This window comes from Tetrao urogallus, assembly GCF_951394365.1.
Source record: "Tetrao urogallus genome assembly, chromosome: 3".
NCBI lineage: Eukaryota > Metazoa > Chordata > Aves > Galliformes > Phasianidae > Tetrao > Tetrao urogallus.
The window spans coordinates 13005536-13024120 of NC_136815.1; the positions used below are offsets into that span (position 1 = coordinate 13005536).

The 18585-nt window shown below is 39.7% G+C and overlaps 1 protein-coding gene across 1 annotated transcript in view; it reads left to right on the plus strand.

Moving 5' to 3' along the window:
* Positions 1-17357, plus strand: part of ENPP2 (ectonucleotide pyrophosphatase/phosphodiesterase 2) — a gene marked incomplete at both ends in the record, with an annotated part of 53847 nt that extends 36490 nt beyond the window's left edge. Inside the window, 12 exons of the mRNA XM_079534015.1 lie at positions 1506-1537; positions 2155-2282; positions 4278-4365; positions 4529-4616; positions 5474-5646; positions 5920-5971; positions 6960-7096; positions 7523-7658; positions 8761-8838; positions 11206-11338; positions 11918-12074; positions 17187-17357. Of these exons, the coding sequence (XP_079390141.1) occupies positions 1506-1537; positions 2155-2282; positions 4278-4365; positions 4529-4616; positions 5474-5646; positions 5920-5971; positions 6960-7096; positions 7523-7658; positions 8761-8838; positions 11206-11338; positions 11918-12074; positions 17187-17357 (1373 nt within the window). The remainder of the gene's footprint in view (positions 1-1505; positions 1538-2154; positions 2283-4277; positions 4366-4528; positions 4617-5473; positions 5647-5919; positions 5972-6959; positions 7097-7522; positions 7659-8760; positions 8839-11205; positions 11339-11917; positions 12075-17186) is intronic.
* Between the last annotated feature and the right edge of the window lie 1228 nt (positions 17358-18585).

Below are 18585 nucleotides of genomic sequence, written 5' to 3' on the forward strand. Positions count from 1 at the left end.
GACAATGCTGTCCCAACTGTACATCTGTTGCCCTGATTTCCCTCCAGGGAAGCAGTGCCACAATGGGCCTTGAGCCAGCACCATGACTGCTCTGGTTCTGAGTACTGGGACAAACCTTGCTTTGCCAGCATTTTAAGCTAACAATCAAACAGTGAAACTTATAAATTAACCATAAGTATCTATGGTGACACAAACTGTGCTACAAGGATGATGACTTTTGGAAGATGGGAAGATCAGATAAGTGGGACATTCTATCGGTTCATCTTAGCAATGCACATATATGCAGGCTGAGGACAGATTTTACAAAACATTGGACTCTGAAGATGAAAGATTGCTAGAATGATAGCAGAAATAATAATAATGTGGTTAAACTTTTAGATACTGATTTATTTCATTTGAGACTTAATTTATCTGGGTATTTGTGCTCAGAATACAGGAATACAGAATGGATGTGCAAAAATTTGTTGGAAATAGTCTGTACGTTTTGCAGTGTACTAGGATAGCATGAGACTGAATTTCTACACTTCAGTCTACTAAAAATTTATATTTTAGTTCCTCTGAGAATATTTTTTTTTATGATCTTTCAATCTTTGAGTTCCCAAATTGCTGAGCAAAGTTAGTTTTCTTTGGAGCATGAACAGCAATATCTTTCAAAAAGATCAACTAGACTGATCTCTGAGTCATACTTCAGGGTTTCCTGCAATGCAGTTTTCCTCTTTTGGCCTCTGTCCACAGCTTCCTTGTTGGATATCTGCAATCACACATAAATCATCTGTTTGAATATAGAACAAAGAAGAATACTTCTTGACTTTAGAACTGGAGTTTACCTCCAATAACTGCCAAATCACCCATTTTTTGAATTCCTTTTCTGCTGTCCTATTCCATGATACTGCATCAAGACCTGCAGACACTCCTTTGCTATGGATAAGCCTGTAGTTTGTTTTGGGATTCGGTGGAGCTCATTTGATGCTCAGCAACATCATGCTTTCAGCAGTGAAACAATAAGAGTTAAGCAAAAGATTTTCCCCTACTAAGAATTTGTCGTTACTTTTTATTTTTTTTCTTCTCAAGACTGAAGAAATGAGTGAAGTACTAAGAGACAAAAAACACAACGTATTTATCTTACTGTTTTTAAGGCAGCATGTTAGTGCGTTCAAATGTGCTCTCAAAATCTTTCAGAAGGGATGATTTTGTATTTAAAGCAAACATAAGACTTAAAATTATATTTCCAGAAAATAGAGTAATTGTTCAGCTAAGAGTATTTCAAATCATAAAACAGTGAGCAACACTACCTGAGCAACTAAAATATCATTAAGTAAAGGATAAGAGGTTAAATTTAGTTCATATTCAGCATATCCCAACTGATGCATTCTTTTAGTAAATATGAGCCAACCTCTAGGAAGAATCCTTCTGTAAGTATAAATTCTGACCTTGTGACATCTTCTGCAAATGTCTTATTTTATTAATACTTTTCTCTTTCTCTTTCTTTTTTGTTTGCTTAACAGATGACCCTAAAGTGATTGTTGCCAACCTTACAGTAAGTATTTAGCACTGCTCACTTTGTGTCCTAATTTGGACATTATTCAACATTCCCTCCTATTTATCTGTTTATCTATTTGTCTGTTCCTTCAGAAATGGCAAATAATCTTTTAGGATAAATATTTTACTAGCAATTTGAAGATGCTGAAAAAGCTCATTTGATAGCCTTCAACCATAACCCAACTTAATGGAAAAAAAGTATTTTAAATAAAAACTAATTAAAAAAAAAAAAAAAGGAGATTTGCTAACCAAAGTGCTTTAAATATATCTGCAGACGAGATGTATTTTCAGCATTTATCTTTCCTCTGAAATTTAATCTTGGATTTGGTTAGCTCACAGTTGAAGAATTTTATTCTTAAGTAAGCATGACATTTTACATGATGCTTTCAAAAAGACTTCCATGAGGATGAAATTTTCCAAAAATCTTTTGATTGCTCCATGTGCCCTGATTGTATGTAAACGTTGCAAAGAAATGACTGAACCACGTATCTAGAACTACATTGCTTCCAAGACATCATCGATAATGCACTTAACAGCTTCATTTCTGTACTTCAGGGTTTCATGTGCCTCTGAGCTAATTGACAGCAGTGTCATCTGCAACCATTTATTTTACAGTGCAGGAAGCCAGACCAGCACTTTAAGCCATACTTGAAACATCACCTTCCTAAACGCTTGCACTATGCTTACAATAGACGAATCGAAGATGTCCATTTATTGGTCGATCGCAAGTGGCATGTAGCAAGGTAAACTTTGCTTTTAGCCTAGTGTCAGTGTGTTTTTCTTTCTGAGAAAACAAGACCTGGGACTATTTTGTCTCCAGTGTCCTCCTCCTACCATCTGGGAACAGGAGCAGTTTTGAACTCCTGGTGAGATTCATTAGGTTCACGGTCCCAGTTTGGAAAAATAGTTGTTGGATGAAAGAGAGAAACCCAGATTAGTTTCCTTTCCCAAACAACTGTGTTTTTTGACTAATTAGCTTATATATAGGAACTGATAAACTTTTTTAGTAAGGTGCAAACTTACTCCACCTAGGTAGTGGGGAATATGGTAGGACTGGAGAAGTTAGGGTACAAGAGGCTGGGTGGACGTACAGGGTAAATGGAAAGAAAATTGAGATATTTACATAGTGAATGTAAAGCTGAGAACATGTGAAAGAGTAGTACAGGCTCATCACTGAAATGTCTGCGTTGTATTTTGTTGCAAAACAAATCCACAGCTAAACAGGATGCTTTCTGTCAAAGCAAACCCTGTTTTGGCTTGGCCTTTGCCATTTGCCTCTGAATTTTCAGTTATAAAGCATGGACAATTTTTAATGCTCTTGGTTCAAAATGATGGAGAAAAACCACAGAGTGAGCAAAAAAGACAGGGATCTCTTGGAAAGAGTCCAGTGGAGGGCCACAAAGATGGTGAAGGGCCTGGAGCATCTCTCCTATGAGGAAAGGTTGAGTGAACTGGGCCTGTTCAGCCTTGAGAAAAGAAGACTGAGAGGGGACCTGATCCAGGTCTATAAATATCTAAGGTGTGGGGGGCAGAATGGCGAGGCTGGGCTCTTTTCAGTGATGAGTGGAGACAGGACAAGGGGAAACAGCCGGAAACTGCAGCATAGGAAGTTCTGCACAAATGTGCACAAGAACTTCTTTACAGTGAGGTGACGGACGGAGCACTGGAACAGGCTGCCCAGAGAGGTGGTGGAGTCTCCTTCTCTGGAGATGTTCAAGACCTGCCTGGATGCCTACCTGTGCGACCTGGTGTAGGGAACCTGCTTTGGCAGGGGGGTTGGACTAGATGATCTCTGGAGGTCCCTTCCAACCCCCACAATTCTGTGATTCTGTGTGAGCAGAAGAGGATTTGCCTTGGCTTATGAGTTTCTGATTTAATGTATGTTGCTTTTCTTGCTTTGATCTTTTGCCACATTTTGTATTACAGCAGAGAACGACTGGGTCTTAACGCATAGAGCTGACTCAGTGGTTCCTGGAAGATGACAGAGATTTTAGCATATGCCACTCTGTTATGAGCTTTAAATCATGGCAATTTTCTTTACCTGTATAGCTGCCAGGCAAACACAAGGTGTGTTGTAAATGCCTTTTGACATCTGTGCATACCATGCTGTGAATTATGCAAGGATCATTCTGCTGAAGCAGTGAATGAGAAGCTCCAAATGCTTTCTTGCATAATTTCACTAGCCAGTTGGCCATTTGCCTTGTATAGTTTCTGTGGCTAGGGCTCACGTACATCTCAAAGAAGTAGACAGAATTTTAGGCCTATCAAAATTTTTAATTTTAAGATTTTTACTGGAATTGATGGGATTAGGCTGGAGGGTCAAGTTTATTATTTTTTTATTAATTGCATCAACATATTTCCTTTATTTATTATTTATATGTTCTGAAATCTGATTCACTAGTGATCCATTTGTTAGTGTAATTAATTGTATACTCACAACCAGAAAAATGGTTGTTTTTGACCCGGTTGCTGTACTGAAAACTCTAGTAATTTACAAGGCTTGAATCAAATTTTTGCAGGGCATAATTTTAATACACACGAATAAATGAATTTGTAGGATAGTCCGGTCCACTGCATGGCTTGCTTATACATGGCCCTGGTGAAATCAAATGCAAAAAAGTGTTCAGGAGCAAGCTGATAATTATACTTCTTAGGGTACAATACTTATTTTTCCACATGTTTTGTAAAATAGTATTCAGTCACAAGCTGAGAAAATAGCTAATACTTTTTCAATTTAGGAAAGCTGTGGATGTTTACAAGAAACCAACAGGAAAGTGTTTCTTCCATGGAGACCATGGCTATGACAACAAGATAAACAGCATGCAGGTACGAGCAATGCAGTAATCTTTACAGAAGTGTTGTTAAGCCAGAAGATATTTGAGATCTCTAAAATGTAAATATTCACTGTAATAAACCCTATGATTTAAAGTTGTTCTTCTGTATTCTTCTCACTCTTTTTTTTTTTTTTTTTTTTTTTTTTTTTGTTAAGACTGTCTTCATAGGTTATGGACCTACATTCAAATACAAGACCAAAGTACCTCCCTTTGAAAACATTGAACTTTACAATGTTATGTGTGGTAAGCTGCCTGCTTGAGGAGTTGTAAGAGAAACATGCTGCTTTAACCATAAGGGTTTATTAGACACCTCTGGGCTCAGGCCCTGTCTCTCTCCCAGCATCCCTTCCCCAGGGTCTCCTTCCCAAACACTAACTGAGGGCATTTCTCAGGGGGCTGGGCTTGCTCTACTTTAGCAGCTTGCCAATAAAATGTATTAACATTGTTCTGCTGCATGCAGATTGGCACAAAACAAATATGCACCACTACAGTGCATATTTGCACATACAGACCTCATTAGTCTAGGAAGGAGGCTTCTGTACCTCCATGTTTTGGGGAGCAGTTCAGGGGCATCAATTAGCTTTCTATGGCATTTCCTAATATTATTATATTTCCTAAACTTTTACTGATGATACATTCTGATATTCTGTACAGTCTTTTATTTAATAATGATTTAACACAGGAATAAAACTTTCTAGCTGAATGTATAATTAACTTATTTACTCTTTTTTTTTTTTTTTTTTCAAACATGAAGTATCAAAAAGGCAGTTAGCCCATATGTGCAAAGCAGGTCACTAATAACACTGTGTTCCAGATGGTTGGATTGTAGGTTTGTGTTGGAAACTGCAGTAGTTATAATAAAATGGTTTTCTGGTGTCTTCATGCAAATTAACCTTCTTTTCATACAGTCTACCATGTTATTCAGGCAGGATTTGCAATTTTATGTTTTGGATTAGCATTTTTATTACATTAAAAGCATTCATTAGCATGGCATAGATGTAAACAGTATTGCAAATAAATATCTTTGCTAAGTATATTTACTGCTAAATACATATGTTTCCAGTCTAACCATCATTAACTTTCCTTGGGTGTTTCCACAGATCTGCTTGGATTAAAGCCTGCTCCCAATAATGGGACCCATGGAAGTTTGAATCACCTGCTAAGAGCCAATGTTTACAAACCAACTGTGCCAGATGAAGTTGCTAAGCCACTTTATCCTGTAGCTCTACCTTCTGCATCAGATTTTGATATAGGATGTACATGTGATGATAAGGTAAGTGTTAGTATCTGTTGATACTCCCACTGTTAGCCACAACTGTCTAATAAAGTTTATAGCCATTATAGCTATTTTGAGAGTGTTTGATCTGCAGGAATTTCCCAGATCCTTCCTGTGAAATGTTCTTTGCATCTGGAACAATTATTGCTTCTTGGAAACAGGAAACAAAACAGTTGTCTTGGTTTTATAGTGTTAGTTTTGTTTTGCTAGATGCCTAGTACAACAAGATGCTCCAGTGATCCTAATCTTGTTCTTTTTTCTATTCTTGAGAAGAACAAGTTGGATGAACTCAACAAGCGCTTTCATGTCAAGGGAACAGAAGGTAAGAGCTTGCTGCATCAGTTAATAAAAGCTATTTCTGTTTTCTTTTGCAAGCTAGTTTGCATCACTGATACCAAACAAGTTCCTGTTTAATTTTAGTTAATGTGTAGTAAATCAACTTTTCAAATAACTGTCAAAAGAACACACAGACATATATGATTTTATGTGGGCAAGACTAACTGCTGCTCACATGGCAAAGTGCACACTACCTTTTGCTGTGATCAGAACTGAAGAATCCCTCAAAGTGAGACAAGTTTTAGTTCTTTTTCATCACTGTTAGGAGGTTTAATCTCTGCTGTAGAAGCAGAGAAAGGAGGAAAAGAGAAAGAGCATGAAGCAGTGCTCTATTTTGATTATATAATACAATTATATATATGTCTATATAATTATCAGAGGTATCTAGTGACACTTAACCATAACACATCAGAACAGCAGAAGAAAAGCAAATTGTATGGATTTGGAAGTGTTTTTGGTAGCCAAAGTTAGGAAAAGGGTTTTTTGTTTTAATTTGATATTGCTGACAGAAAATAGCATGTAGGTCTTCAGAATATCATCTGTATCAGCCAAGTGAAAAAAAAAAACCAACAAAACTCTTTTATTGAGTAGACTCCTTTGCCTTCCTTTTGTGAAGATCTTAGTGTTGTACAGAAAACAGAGGAAGAGGAGAAAAACAGGAAAACTGAGACAGTGAGTGATAGGATGAGAGCAGATTTAAGGCAACAAAATGATTTTCACCTCACATGCTTCAAATGTAGACACAGAGATCCTTGTCTCCTGTGCCTGGAGAAACATATTATGACCCCAACAGTTTCTCAACTGGAGAGAAAACTTACAAGCTCGAAGTGAATTTTGAGCCTGGAAGTGGGATCCCAATCAAAACTATTGAAGAACAGCTATTCCCTATGTTACAGGATATCCTTAGCAGTTTTTTTTTTTCAACTTCAAGGTTTTGAGTGATAAATTTAAGTGTAATTTCATCTGATCTGTAGAGAAGCATCTTCTGTACGGGCGCCCCGCGGTGCTGTACCGCACAAAGTACAATATCTTGCACCACCATGACTTTGAAAGTGGCTACAGTGAAACATTCCTGATGCCTCTCTGGACATCCTACACTATTTCCAAACAGGTTGGTGATGACTTTTCTCTTGGAAATTGCTTTTAAAAAATCCTGGAAAGTCTATTTGCTATGTGTGTTTTTGAATTTGTAGAAGTCCCCTTTCCCAAACAGATTTTCCGATCAGAAATTATCTCCCAAATGCCACTGAAAATAATACCGTAGGAGAAACGAATTTTTAAGGCAGATTGTTTGAATATTTCTTTTCCTGTTTTCATTTTAACTCTCAGCTTTTCTCAGTGGGCATTTGTCTTCCCCATTTCTTTCAATCAACTATTTCATTTGAATTTCAGCTGCCTGAAGGAGGGGCAGACTTGGTTGTAGAGCTGTGGTACGGATCACTGTACACAATGTAGACTTACAATCTGTAGACTACCAGATGCCATTTTCTTTTAGCTATAAGTGCTGGAACTACATTTCTTTCACTGCTCAATGCAGGCAGAGGTATCCGGTGTGCCAGAGCACCTGGCCAGCTGCGTCAGGCCCGATCTCCGCATATCTCCAGGAAACAGCCAGAGCTGCTCAGCCTACAGAGGTGACAAGCAGCTCTCCTACGGCTTCCTCTTCCCTCCTCGTAAGTTCAGTAGCAAGTCTACAGAATTCAAGGACTTGAATGTCATTTATATGCACGACACTTCATTTCATTTTTAAAATAACAAATAGTGGTTTTATAAATTTCTGTTTAACTACAGAAAAACTTAGGTATGAAAAAAAAGCCAGATGGAAATGGAAAGGGACTCAAGGGTTTGTTTTTTTTTTGAGATTGTTGAGAAAAAATATAGGTAGGAATCCTCCAATTTCTCAACTTCCTGGGGTGATTCCTTCCTTCACACAGAGGACCTGGTTCAGCACCAGCGTCACATATGATGCCAGATGGGATGGATACATTATTCTTGCTGAGTGTGCTCAGGACCAAGGGCTGAATGCCAGAAGTTGCCATCATGACTGTGACCTTTCACTTTCACAAGACTGGAGAGGTACTCCAAACTGGAACTTAGCTTCATGCGTGAAAAAGATAAAGTGTACCTCTTGAGTTAATAAAAACAAAGGTGAAAGCAGAGTTGCACAGACTAGAAGCACAAGCTATAAGACAGTCTTCAAAAGCTGGCCTTTTAATATCAATGGACATATATTGGCACATATAAGCTGGAAATCTATTTGATTCATAATTTTGACTTCAAACAACAGAAGAATAAATATATATAATGTGTAAGTCCATATTAGATTGTTGCACAGTATAAAAACAAAATAGAATTCTACCATCTCCAGAAACAGTGCTAGTAGAAAATCTCTGTAAATAAGTGTTCTGGTGCAGATATATTTGTCAAGTCTTCGAAAAAAAACTTGTATATTTAGTAAATGTTCATGGGAAACAACTTCGCTGTGTCACAGACGTGAACTTCATTGCTCTGCCTTCCTTATACAGTGGCTGAAAGAGTTTAGAATGGATTTCTGATGTAGAATTACTCATGCTGAAGGCTTGCTCAGAACTGGAAGATAATCCCACAGCCCTCTGCCTATAAATTGTGTGACTGTTTTGTGAAAGCACACAGAGCAGCTGACTTCTGTTTTGATGACAGTATTCCATTTGGTTACTCACTAAAACCACTTTTGAAAACATTTTTATGTTCTTTGAATTCTGACATTTCATCTCATCAGTATTTTTCTTTTTTCAGAACTAAGTTCCTCTGCAGAAGCAAAGTATGATGCTTTTCTAATAACAAATATCATTCCAATGTATCCTGCTTTCAAAAGTAAGTGTTGTTTCTATGGCTTTGTCTCTTTTTCCCAAGCTTGTAACATTTTTTTTAAATGTCTGCTGAACTGTGGAATGAATGGATGGGAGAAATTTAGAACATAAATCCAATTACCTCTAAGCAGCAGATAATATACGTGGGAATCTCAGTTCAAGGCATAGGCTTTTTGTACCACAAGAAACATGTAAGGTTTAGGGAGGGTTTATTTTCCTTGCTGCTGGGCTAAGAGCACAGGCACAGTCAGTTCCTGGAGTTCAGCAATTTTGCTGAAGTGTCGAAGTCAGTTTGTGCAAAACCATTCAGATTTTCTTGCTTGTGACCCCAGTTTGTGCAAAATGTACTCAGACAACATGTTTTTACTTCCCAACAGAAGCAGTCTGGGAGTGTGCACTTAGCATGTTGTAGTTCAGGGACAAGTGGCATCTGGAGCACCTTTGATTTTTCTATCCCTACCCTTAGAGGTAGACCAAACATTTTTATTACCTTTCAAGAAAAAGGAAAAACAAACCAATTTATGGAAAGTGAGGAATGACTTAAAACCAACTGAAACTTCCAGTGCTGCAAGGATCTAGTATTTAAGTTCCTTTTGTCTGAACATCACTTTTCTCTCGAGCGTTGCCAAGAGGTAGAAAAACCATCAAACTATTCTGGTGGCATTTTTTGGCTTGGCAGGAATTGGGAAGCCTTGAAAGAATCTCAAGAGCCTGTTCTTGTGAGATTTCCAATTCAGATTTTAGGCCAGGGAGGTTTGGATAAACATCAAAGACTATGGGAGGCTTTTTCTTTTTAGCCTGAGAAGAGTGCTTTTAACTGCAAAACCTCTGAGTAGGAACAAATGGTGATGTTTGCTGGAAATTTGAAGAAAGGCACACTTAACTGATTATAGAGAGCAAAATTATTGGGGATTTCCCACTCTAAAATCACTTCATAAAACTGCTTTTTATGCTAATTTAGTCTATGGAAATTAGCTGAGATGCTCATCACAGGAGAACAACACACCACCAGCAGTGCTTTATATCCCAGTGCCACCAACTTCATCAGAACCGAGTGAAGAATCACCTGAGAACAAATGTTGTAACTTGTAGTACTCCTGGGGAATTATGAACTAGTACACACGTGCAGGTTGCAATGCAGAGCTCAGACCACTCATTACATGGAGCTGGCTTAAGCAGTTCCCACTTTAGGGGAGCTGCAGGATCATGCCCCGAGGCTGCAGCACTGGCATTGCTGTCTGTGCGGCTGCAAGTGGAAAACCAATGTGGGAACTGATTCAGCTGCAAAAATCTTTCCTTTTGGGGCTATTTTTGTTGTTAAGGCTGATGCATCAAAGGAGTGAGCAGCTGGAGGAGTGGGACTGCCAAGTGGTTACTGCAGCTGAGGTTCTTGTTAGACCAGCTTGTGGGTGCCTCTGCACCAGCCTGAGCATCTATTTGGCAAAACACACTAGGGAAGGAAGTTCTTGAGGCTGGTGCTGCTGTCAGTGCTGGGGAACCATGAGCTAAGCAGTCCGAGCTGGCAAGGCAAAAGTTAACTTTATACAAGTTAGAGCTGTTTTGCTTGCACACACTTCTGTTAGTGTTAAAATGAAAAGGGGAAAAAAAGAAGGAAAACAATTATGCAACTGGAGATCCCAGTGTATTTCTCAGTGAGTCTCTGTAAACAACTTGTTAAGATTCAGAAGGTTGTAGTGGGAGAAAGTGTTATGCTTTTCACAAAACTCATGGTTAAAGTTCTCTACTAGGCAAACCTCTGCCTTAATGAGATGCTTTGTTACAATTTGGCCATCCTAGATGGCACCTGATTTAGAGGTTGGACTTTTTATATTCAATGAATATTTGTGAGAAATAATATGACCTTTGTATTTCCCCGACTTTTAAAATATTTGAGCTTTGCTTTTAATCATGGTACTATTTCATTTTGTGAATTAAAAAAGAAAAAAAAAAAGGAAAAACCAACATACCCAGTAATTAGATAAGGAGGGCAAAGGAAATGTTTACAGGGACATCAAAAGTGTGAGAATAGCTGCTTCTTCTGGCAGTGAAGGAACAGCAAACTCTCTGTGCAATGTCTAGGGCAATGCCAGGCTTAGGATGGGACCATGCATTTCCTTTATTGCTAGTTGGGGAAAAAAAATTCAAGAGAGAACAAAGAATTCTGAACAGGCTTTATTGACCAAAACAGAATGAAGTTGCAGTAAACCTGCAAAGCTTAGTCTTTGATTTCCTCTCCTATTGTCTGAATGATGCCCACTGGATTTTTATCTTCATGCAAAAAATAATTATTTACAATCTTGACATGTTAATATGCTTATCCAAATTTTAGTTGTTGTTTTTTTTTTTTTCTTTTTTTTTTCCTCCCATATAGAGGTATGGAACTATTTCCAAAGGGTTTTAGTGAAGAGATATGCCACTGAACGAAATGGAGTCAATGTTATAAGTGGACCAATCTTTGACTATGACTACGATGGTTTACATGACACACCTGAAAAGATCAAACAGTAAGAATTTGTATTTAAATTGGTTTGCTGCTGTTTCTTTTAGTGATAACTTTATCTCAAACAATTTATTGTTTGCATTTCATTTGATTTTGAGAAGGAGTTGAATTGCGTGGCTCTGTCCAAAATGGTTCATTGAGACTGAATAAGTCAGGACAAAAATTAAGGGAATGGCAACTCGCCACGTAACTGTTCACCTTGAGTCCTTCAGACGAAGCTGATTTATATTCCAAATAATGTTTTCTCTAAAGCTGTCTGGAAGCTTAGAGTTGCAACTGGGTACCAGAGCACCATACTGCTACTGAGTTAGACACTCTAAGCTTTTGTTAATTCTGTAAAACTTGCTCTCTGTTTCCCTGAACTGAAGAAACCTTTCAGCATTGGCATGTGGTGTTTCTGTGGCACAGTGTCAAAACATGATCTAACTGAAACGCTCATTTTCAAATCAAGCTTGTGAATCAAACACATCTTAACAAGTACATGCATCCTCACACGTAAGGAAGGAAAGACCACATTGCCTGTGTAATTCTTCTTCCAAATGGATTAGTGCTTTGTGGGTAAACGTTTGCTTTACTTCCCCAGGTTTGTGGAAGGCAGTGCCATCCCTGTTCCTACTCATTACTATGCCATCATAACCAGCTGTTTAGATTTCACTCAGCCAGCCGACAAGTGTGATGGACCACTCTCTGTTCTCTCGTACATCCTTCCCCACCGGCCTGACAACGATGAGAGCTGCAATGTAAGTTCTGCTGCCTGATGGTAAATGTTCCCTGGGATATTCCCAGGGAAGACACTAGTTAGCTGTTAGATGATCTTAAATGAAAGTACATGGTATTGACTCAGTCACGTTCAACTCATTAAACAGGAGTACTCTTCTATGAAAAATGGGGGTAACAGAGAAAATGTGGAACTATTACTGCACCTAAAATTGTCTGGAAGAACTAAAATACATTAGGTTGGCTGTAAACAGTGTGTGGGCTTCTATGCTTTGGCAGACACTGTCAGAGTAACCTCAGGCTGAAAAAGACTGTGTGAGTAGATGTATTGTGCTGGCAGCCAGCCTAATGTTTTTATGGAGGTCTGTTTCCATATGCAGGTACAATATAATCTGTCTGCTCTTGCAGTCTGGATGCATCAGACGGCACGATTACATCCAACCCACACAGCGTTAAACTGTATGCTAAAACCTGCTGAAGGCAGAGCTGCCAGTAGCTCTTGCTGGTTCCAGATCATGTCTCAATTCAAGGGAAACATTAAGATTCTCTTTACCAGAGATCAAAGATGATGAGCCACCCTCCTCATTCCTTTTCTATCTTCCTTTTGGATGAAAAATGCTGTAGTATAGGAATCTTGGTGAAGTACAAAGGCTTCAGTTTGCTCAGAACTGCAGAAAGCAGCACAAATGCCCTATAGCTGATGGTGTGGCAGGAGAGCCATTAGGGTCCCCATGAGCTCCAGCACTCTGCAAGGACAGCAGTCCTCCCAGGCAGCTGTATTTAGACTTGTCCTTCCGCCTGAACTTGTTCTCCCATTACACAGCTGTGCGGATTCCTGCACACAGACGCTTCACTATAGGCTGCCAGGAGTCTGTTTCCTGAATGAACGCATTAATGTTATGAATTTTGTATTGGCACAAAAAGTTAAGACTCCTATTCCAGCTACAAGCAGAAATAGTAATTCCAACTCTGTACACAATTCACCTGGAACACTGTTTCTTTCTCATTCATCAAACATCGCCTACTTTCAGGTCACTCTGTTTGAAACCACGCTTTTGGAGCAGTACTCTTCTCTTGAGCAGGTCTGGATTCCCTCCATTTAGACTCTTAACTGTTTTGGGCAGAGATGTCTTCTATCAGAAGACTTGGAAAGTCTTCAAGGTATTTCACTGTGATTTTATTCCAGCCTGCCTTCATCTGAATGAAGGTCCAGTTGGGGATCTGCAAGTTACTATCTGGCATTTATCTGTCCTTGTATTTCTGCCTGTTTGTGATTTTTTTCTTCCTTCTATTGTGTGTCATTGTGCTTTTAAAATCCTGAAATCTTTTTTAAGAATGGCTTGTAATAATTTTTACTCTTCGATTTCTTACATTCCAACCCAAGCTTCTTTTCTCTGTTGGTCATGCTACTTATGGTATATGTATTTAGAGTACCTTCAGTTCTGCTACAGAAGCTCATTAGCAGCTGTTGCACTATGCTTGACATAATAAAGAAACAGTTGAAAATATATCAAGAACTGTAGTTCTTGAGTGAAAGAACAAGCAAAATTTTGCTATTCCAATACAGTTTGTCTTACTTTTGCACTTGATATTTCATCTCACATATTCAAAGAAGTGACTGTCTAAAACCTTACATAGTTCACAGATTAAATGCTTGGGATAATGTAAGAATTTTCCCCTAGCCTCTCCACAGCTTTCTTTTCAGATGTAAAGAAATATTAGCTTTCCTCAGCTCTGCTCTTGTCACACATACTTTCTCTCTCCTCACACAGCCGTTGGAGAACACCACTACTCTTCTCATTAGAATTTGTTCCATTTCCAAACTGTGTTTATTCATGGTGAGGTTATACCCATTTATTCTTGTGTCAACATTTTTCTATGGCTTAAATAGCCCTTCAGTGGTCTTCTTTGGGATTTATCCCTGCTGATGGTTTACGATGATTCTCAAAGCATATACTTTTCTCTGTTCATGGGTGACCGGGATCTTTTATGCTCTTCTTATAAGAGAGGAAGAGCATTTTATTAGCCTTCCTCTGTATCTATTCCTGTCTGACTTTTTTTCTGGAACACGAATGAGATAAAGTATTCCAGCTTATACCTCAAAATGGAAATGATTATCTTTCCATTTCACATCATTCCTCTGGTACTATCTAGGATTTGCTTCTTCTATAGCTGCATTATAAAGGTGGCTCACAATATCACATAATAAACCAGCACACCCACGACCTTTCCTTCTATCTGCTGTTTCACCTGAAAATCTCCCAGGTTAGCAGAAATTCTTACTGTCAACACGGGTAACCAAATTTCATACTATACCAGGGACTCCGTCATCTGCATCCTGCAGTATGGTATTCCAGCCTTCCTCTGCACTGACAAGAGCTCCCAGTTGCTTTTAGTAGCAAACTAATGACCTTGGCACAAAAAGCATGTATGAAAATACTAAATAAAAATCCTTTCCAAAACCAAAGCTGGAGGAACTACTAGAAACTTCCTCTAGTACACAGTTCCTTTTTCTGTGGTGACTCTAAATTTCTTTTTTAACAAGAAAGTTCCTCACCCACCTATATAACTCTGGTCATCTTGAGCTTTCCAGCCAACAATCTAATATTTGAGAGATGGGTAATACAGGAGTTCTTTTTCATAGAATATCTGATATCTGGATTTTAGGTTAGTTTCCTATTTTATTGTTTTTTTTTCTATTTACCTCCAAGTTCTCGATAGTTATTTTTTACTTCTAAGACCCACTGCACTGCTGAAGTGAGACTAACAAGCAAAGATGGAGAAAAACATCATTTTCAATGTACACTTCATTTCCACAACAATATATACCATACTAACTGATCACTGTGCTTAAAATCCTTGCTGCTTGAGGTGAGATTTTGTGGGCCAGTTATGGAATGGAAAAATTAGCGTGGACCAGTTGACCAATCTTCTAGGCTCATGGAAATGCTGTGTCACTGGACGTGGTTTGAAACAAACCCGACAGTCCTGTGAGCTCTGTCCAGAGCAGATTTGCTGATCAGAAGAAGGTTTGAAGACAAGAGAAATGTTACAGTGTTTGCATTTAGCCTCCTTGAGGCCTGTCTGCAGACAAGCAATGCGACTGGCTGACTAGGACTCTTCTATGCCCATGGCTGCAGGCTGCCATGTGGTGCTCCTGCAGCATGGCACCGCAGATGGAGGAGAAAGAGCAGGGCATACTCCTTTCTTTTCCATCTTAGTAAGGATCTTTATTTCATGCTCCAGTCATGGTTTTGGGCCATGCTTCCAGTGTGGAGAGGAAAGTGGGTTTGGAGCTGAAAAGTTTAAAATAAATGAGCAAATGTCATTTGTTGACAAATGGACATTTGCTTTAGAGCAGCTGGTTGTGACTAAACTAGTACTTTGTGTTCTCTCTGTGCAAACCATCAAGCTCACCCTCCTGGGCTTTACAGAGTGACCCATAAACTGGTCTGTGGGACATCTTCTGTTTCTGTTAGGCTCTGGCATGACTGTAGCTTCATGTGAGGGTGTGTTTTGGAGGGACACATCCTCTGAGGCCGTCAGAGGCTCACTTGGAGCAAGCCCAGAAAGACAAATTTTATCAGCTAGATTTCTAGGTTACATACATGAGCCTCAACCTGAGGCTCAACCCCTCTGTTCCTGATGCACGTCCCCAGATGTACCAGCCTGCATGGACAGAGGGGAAAAAGTCCTATTTGCCCCGTTCTTTTTCCAGGTCTGTTCCTCACCATGTCCCCAGGGGTGCTTGGAACATGACACTGGGCTGATTCAACACACTCAAAGCCTGTAACTGCAGGGTTTTGCAAGGCAGGTTTTTCTGATTTCTGTAGTGAGATAAATTAGGTTGTGTATGGCTCCAACATATGCTGGATCTGGTACAAGGTGAGCAGCAGGGAGCTGATGTGGTGACTGCCTGTGCCTCTTGGAGCAGTTCCCTAAGGGAGATTACACCCACGCAGTCCAACCCCATCACTCTGGCAGCAACATCTTCCTGATTGTTTTTCATATTGGCAAACATCTAGTGAAAGGTTTTTTGTTTGTTTGTTTGTTTGGCTTTTGGGGCTGTTTTTTGTATTTTTTTTTTTCCTATCTGTGAATAATATGTATGTTTTAATAGCAGTATTTTCCAGCTACCAATAAAAGGTGTAGTCCCAGTTGTGTAAGGAATCAAAGAAGTCAACAAAAAATAAGGTGGAAAGATTAAAATAATACTGTGTTAGTTGAGTCATAGAATCATAGAATGGCCTGGGTTGAAAAGGACCTCAGTGATCATCTAGTTTCAACCCCCTGCTGTGTGCAGGATCACCAACCACCAGACCAGGCTGCCCAGAGCCACATCCAGCCTGGCCTTGAATGCCTCCAGGGATGGGGCATCCACAGCCTCCTTGGGCAACCTGTTCCAGTGTGTCACCACCCTCTGTGTGAAAAACTTCCTCCTAATATCCAACCTAAACCTCTCTTGTCTCTGTTGAAAACCATTCCCCCTTGTCCTGTCACTATCAACTCATGTAAACAGCCGTTCCCCCTCCTGTTAATGTGCTCCCTTCAAGTACTGGAAGGCCACAATGAGGTTTCCCCGGAGCCTTCTCTTCTCCAAGCTAAACAATCCCCGTTCCCTCAACCTTTCCTCATAGGAGAGAATCATCTCAGTGCCCTCCTCTGGACCCGCTCCAAGAACTCCACATCCTTCCTGCACTGGGGCCCCCAGGTCTGGATGCAGTACTGCAGATGGGGCCTCACAAGAGCTGAGTAGAGGGGAACAATCACCTCCCTCTCCCTGCTGGCCACCCCTTTTTTAATGCAGCCCAGAACACAGTTGGCCTGGTCCCCATTTGAGTTGCAAATCAGATGAGAATAATGTTAAAAAATGGGGCACGTGCTAGTGTTTGGGTTTTGGTGACATGGAACAGCTGATTGATATGGAGCTCTTTCAGTGACAAATTTTTTTTATATGGTGACCAATGAATTTTCTAAAGTTGTAAGCCTGTTCTGAAATACCTACAACATAGGATCAGCTTTTCCAGGTGACTATAGTCCTTGTTAATTGTCCTAATGTCTGGAAAAGCTACTTTCACTTTCGGAGTTAACTTTAGATGTGAAAAGTTATAAATATTTTCTTTTTTTCATTTCAGAGCGTGGAAGATGAATCAAAGTGGGTTGAAGATCTTCTTAAGATGCACACTGCACGGGTGCGGGACATCGAGCAGCTCACAAGCTTGGACTTCTTCCGAAAGACCAGTCGCAGCTACACAGAAATCCTCTCCCTAAAGACATACCTGCATACATTTGAAAGTGAAATTTAGCTTTCTAACCTTGCTCAGTGCATTCTTTTATCAACTGGTGTATATTTTTATATTGTTTTTATATTTATTAATTTGAAACCAGGACATTAAAAATATTAGTATTTTAATCTTGTATCAAATCTTAAATATTAAACCCTTGTGTCACTTGTTTTGTTTCTCTAATGTTTAATGTAGGTTTGCCTCTTGGTTTATTTAGTAGCGCTTGTAATACTGCAGCTTAAGTCCTTACACCAAGCGTTTATCTGGTGCTGCAGAATTTGATACATGAATCAAGGAAATACTAAATTCCCATGCTCCTTTACCACACTTTTAGTCCTGTACTGTGTATCAAAATACTGAACATGTAAAATTACATTCATTTACTGTTGACTATGTGACAGACATATTTAAACCCTATAGACAAATAGCATCTTAAATATAATAAACCACACATTCAGTTTTTTTAATGTCTTTTGGTTTCCTTTCACAGGGACTTTCAGAGGGACTTGGTAGCAGCTGACTGCTGCTACATCTTTCACATTCAGCCTTCTCAAGGGCCTAGGTTTTCTGGTAAGATGGATGACAGGGGCTCAGATGTCCTGCCCTGGGGCCTAGCAGTGAGACTGCATAATGGCACCTGCAATAGTAATTGCTGGTTAGGTTTTGCTGCAGTGGCAGAGCTGGGAGAGGAGGTAGGCTGGTACCATAACTTCACCAGGAGTTCCCTGCACTTGGCCCAATTGGCCCTGCTCTGGAGCTTGTGGGGAGGACATGAGCTGATAGTATCTGCTGTTACCCATAAGGCTGCATCACATCCCTTCTCCCTCAGTGCTGCTCTGGGCTGGTTCTTGGGTATACCCACTCCACTGCCTTTTGCTTTGACCTTGAGGGAGCTGCAATAAGGCAAATGTTGAAGGAGATAACCTTGTCGAAAATCCAGCAACGGGTTTTTAACCAGGAGGAGAAGAAAGTCTAATTTCCTGTATCTCACTCTAATGGTCATAATGTGCAGCTTTCTCCTAAGCTGAGACTGATTCCAAGTCCTAATGCCAACCCCCATTCTCAGAGGAACTTCCTTGGCCTGACTGTGCGTACGCAACTTCTGTTAATGTGAACACCATACAGCACATGTGATTTACAACCATCAGGTGGTCAAGCAGGCCAAGTCTCCGTCGGCTATTTCTGTGCAGTCAGTCTCATAATCCTGACAAGCCCCTCCACGTGACACTGATGGCACAATCCCAAAGCA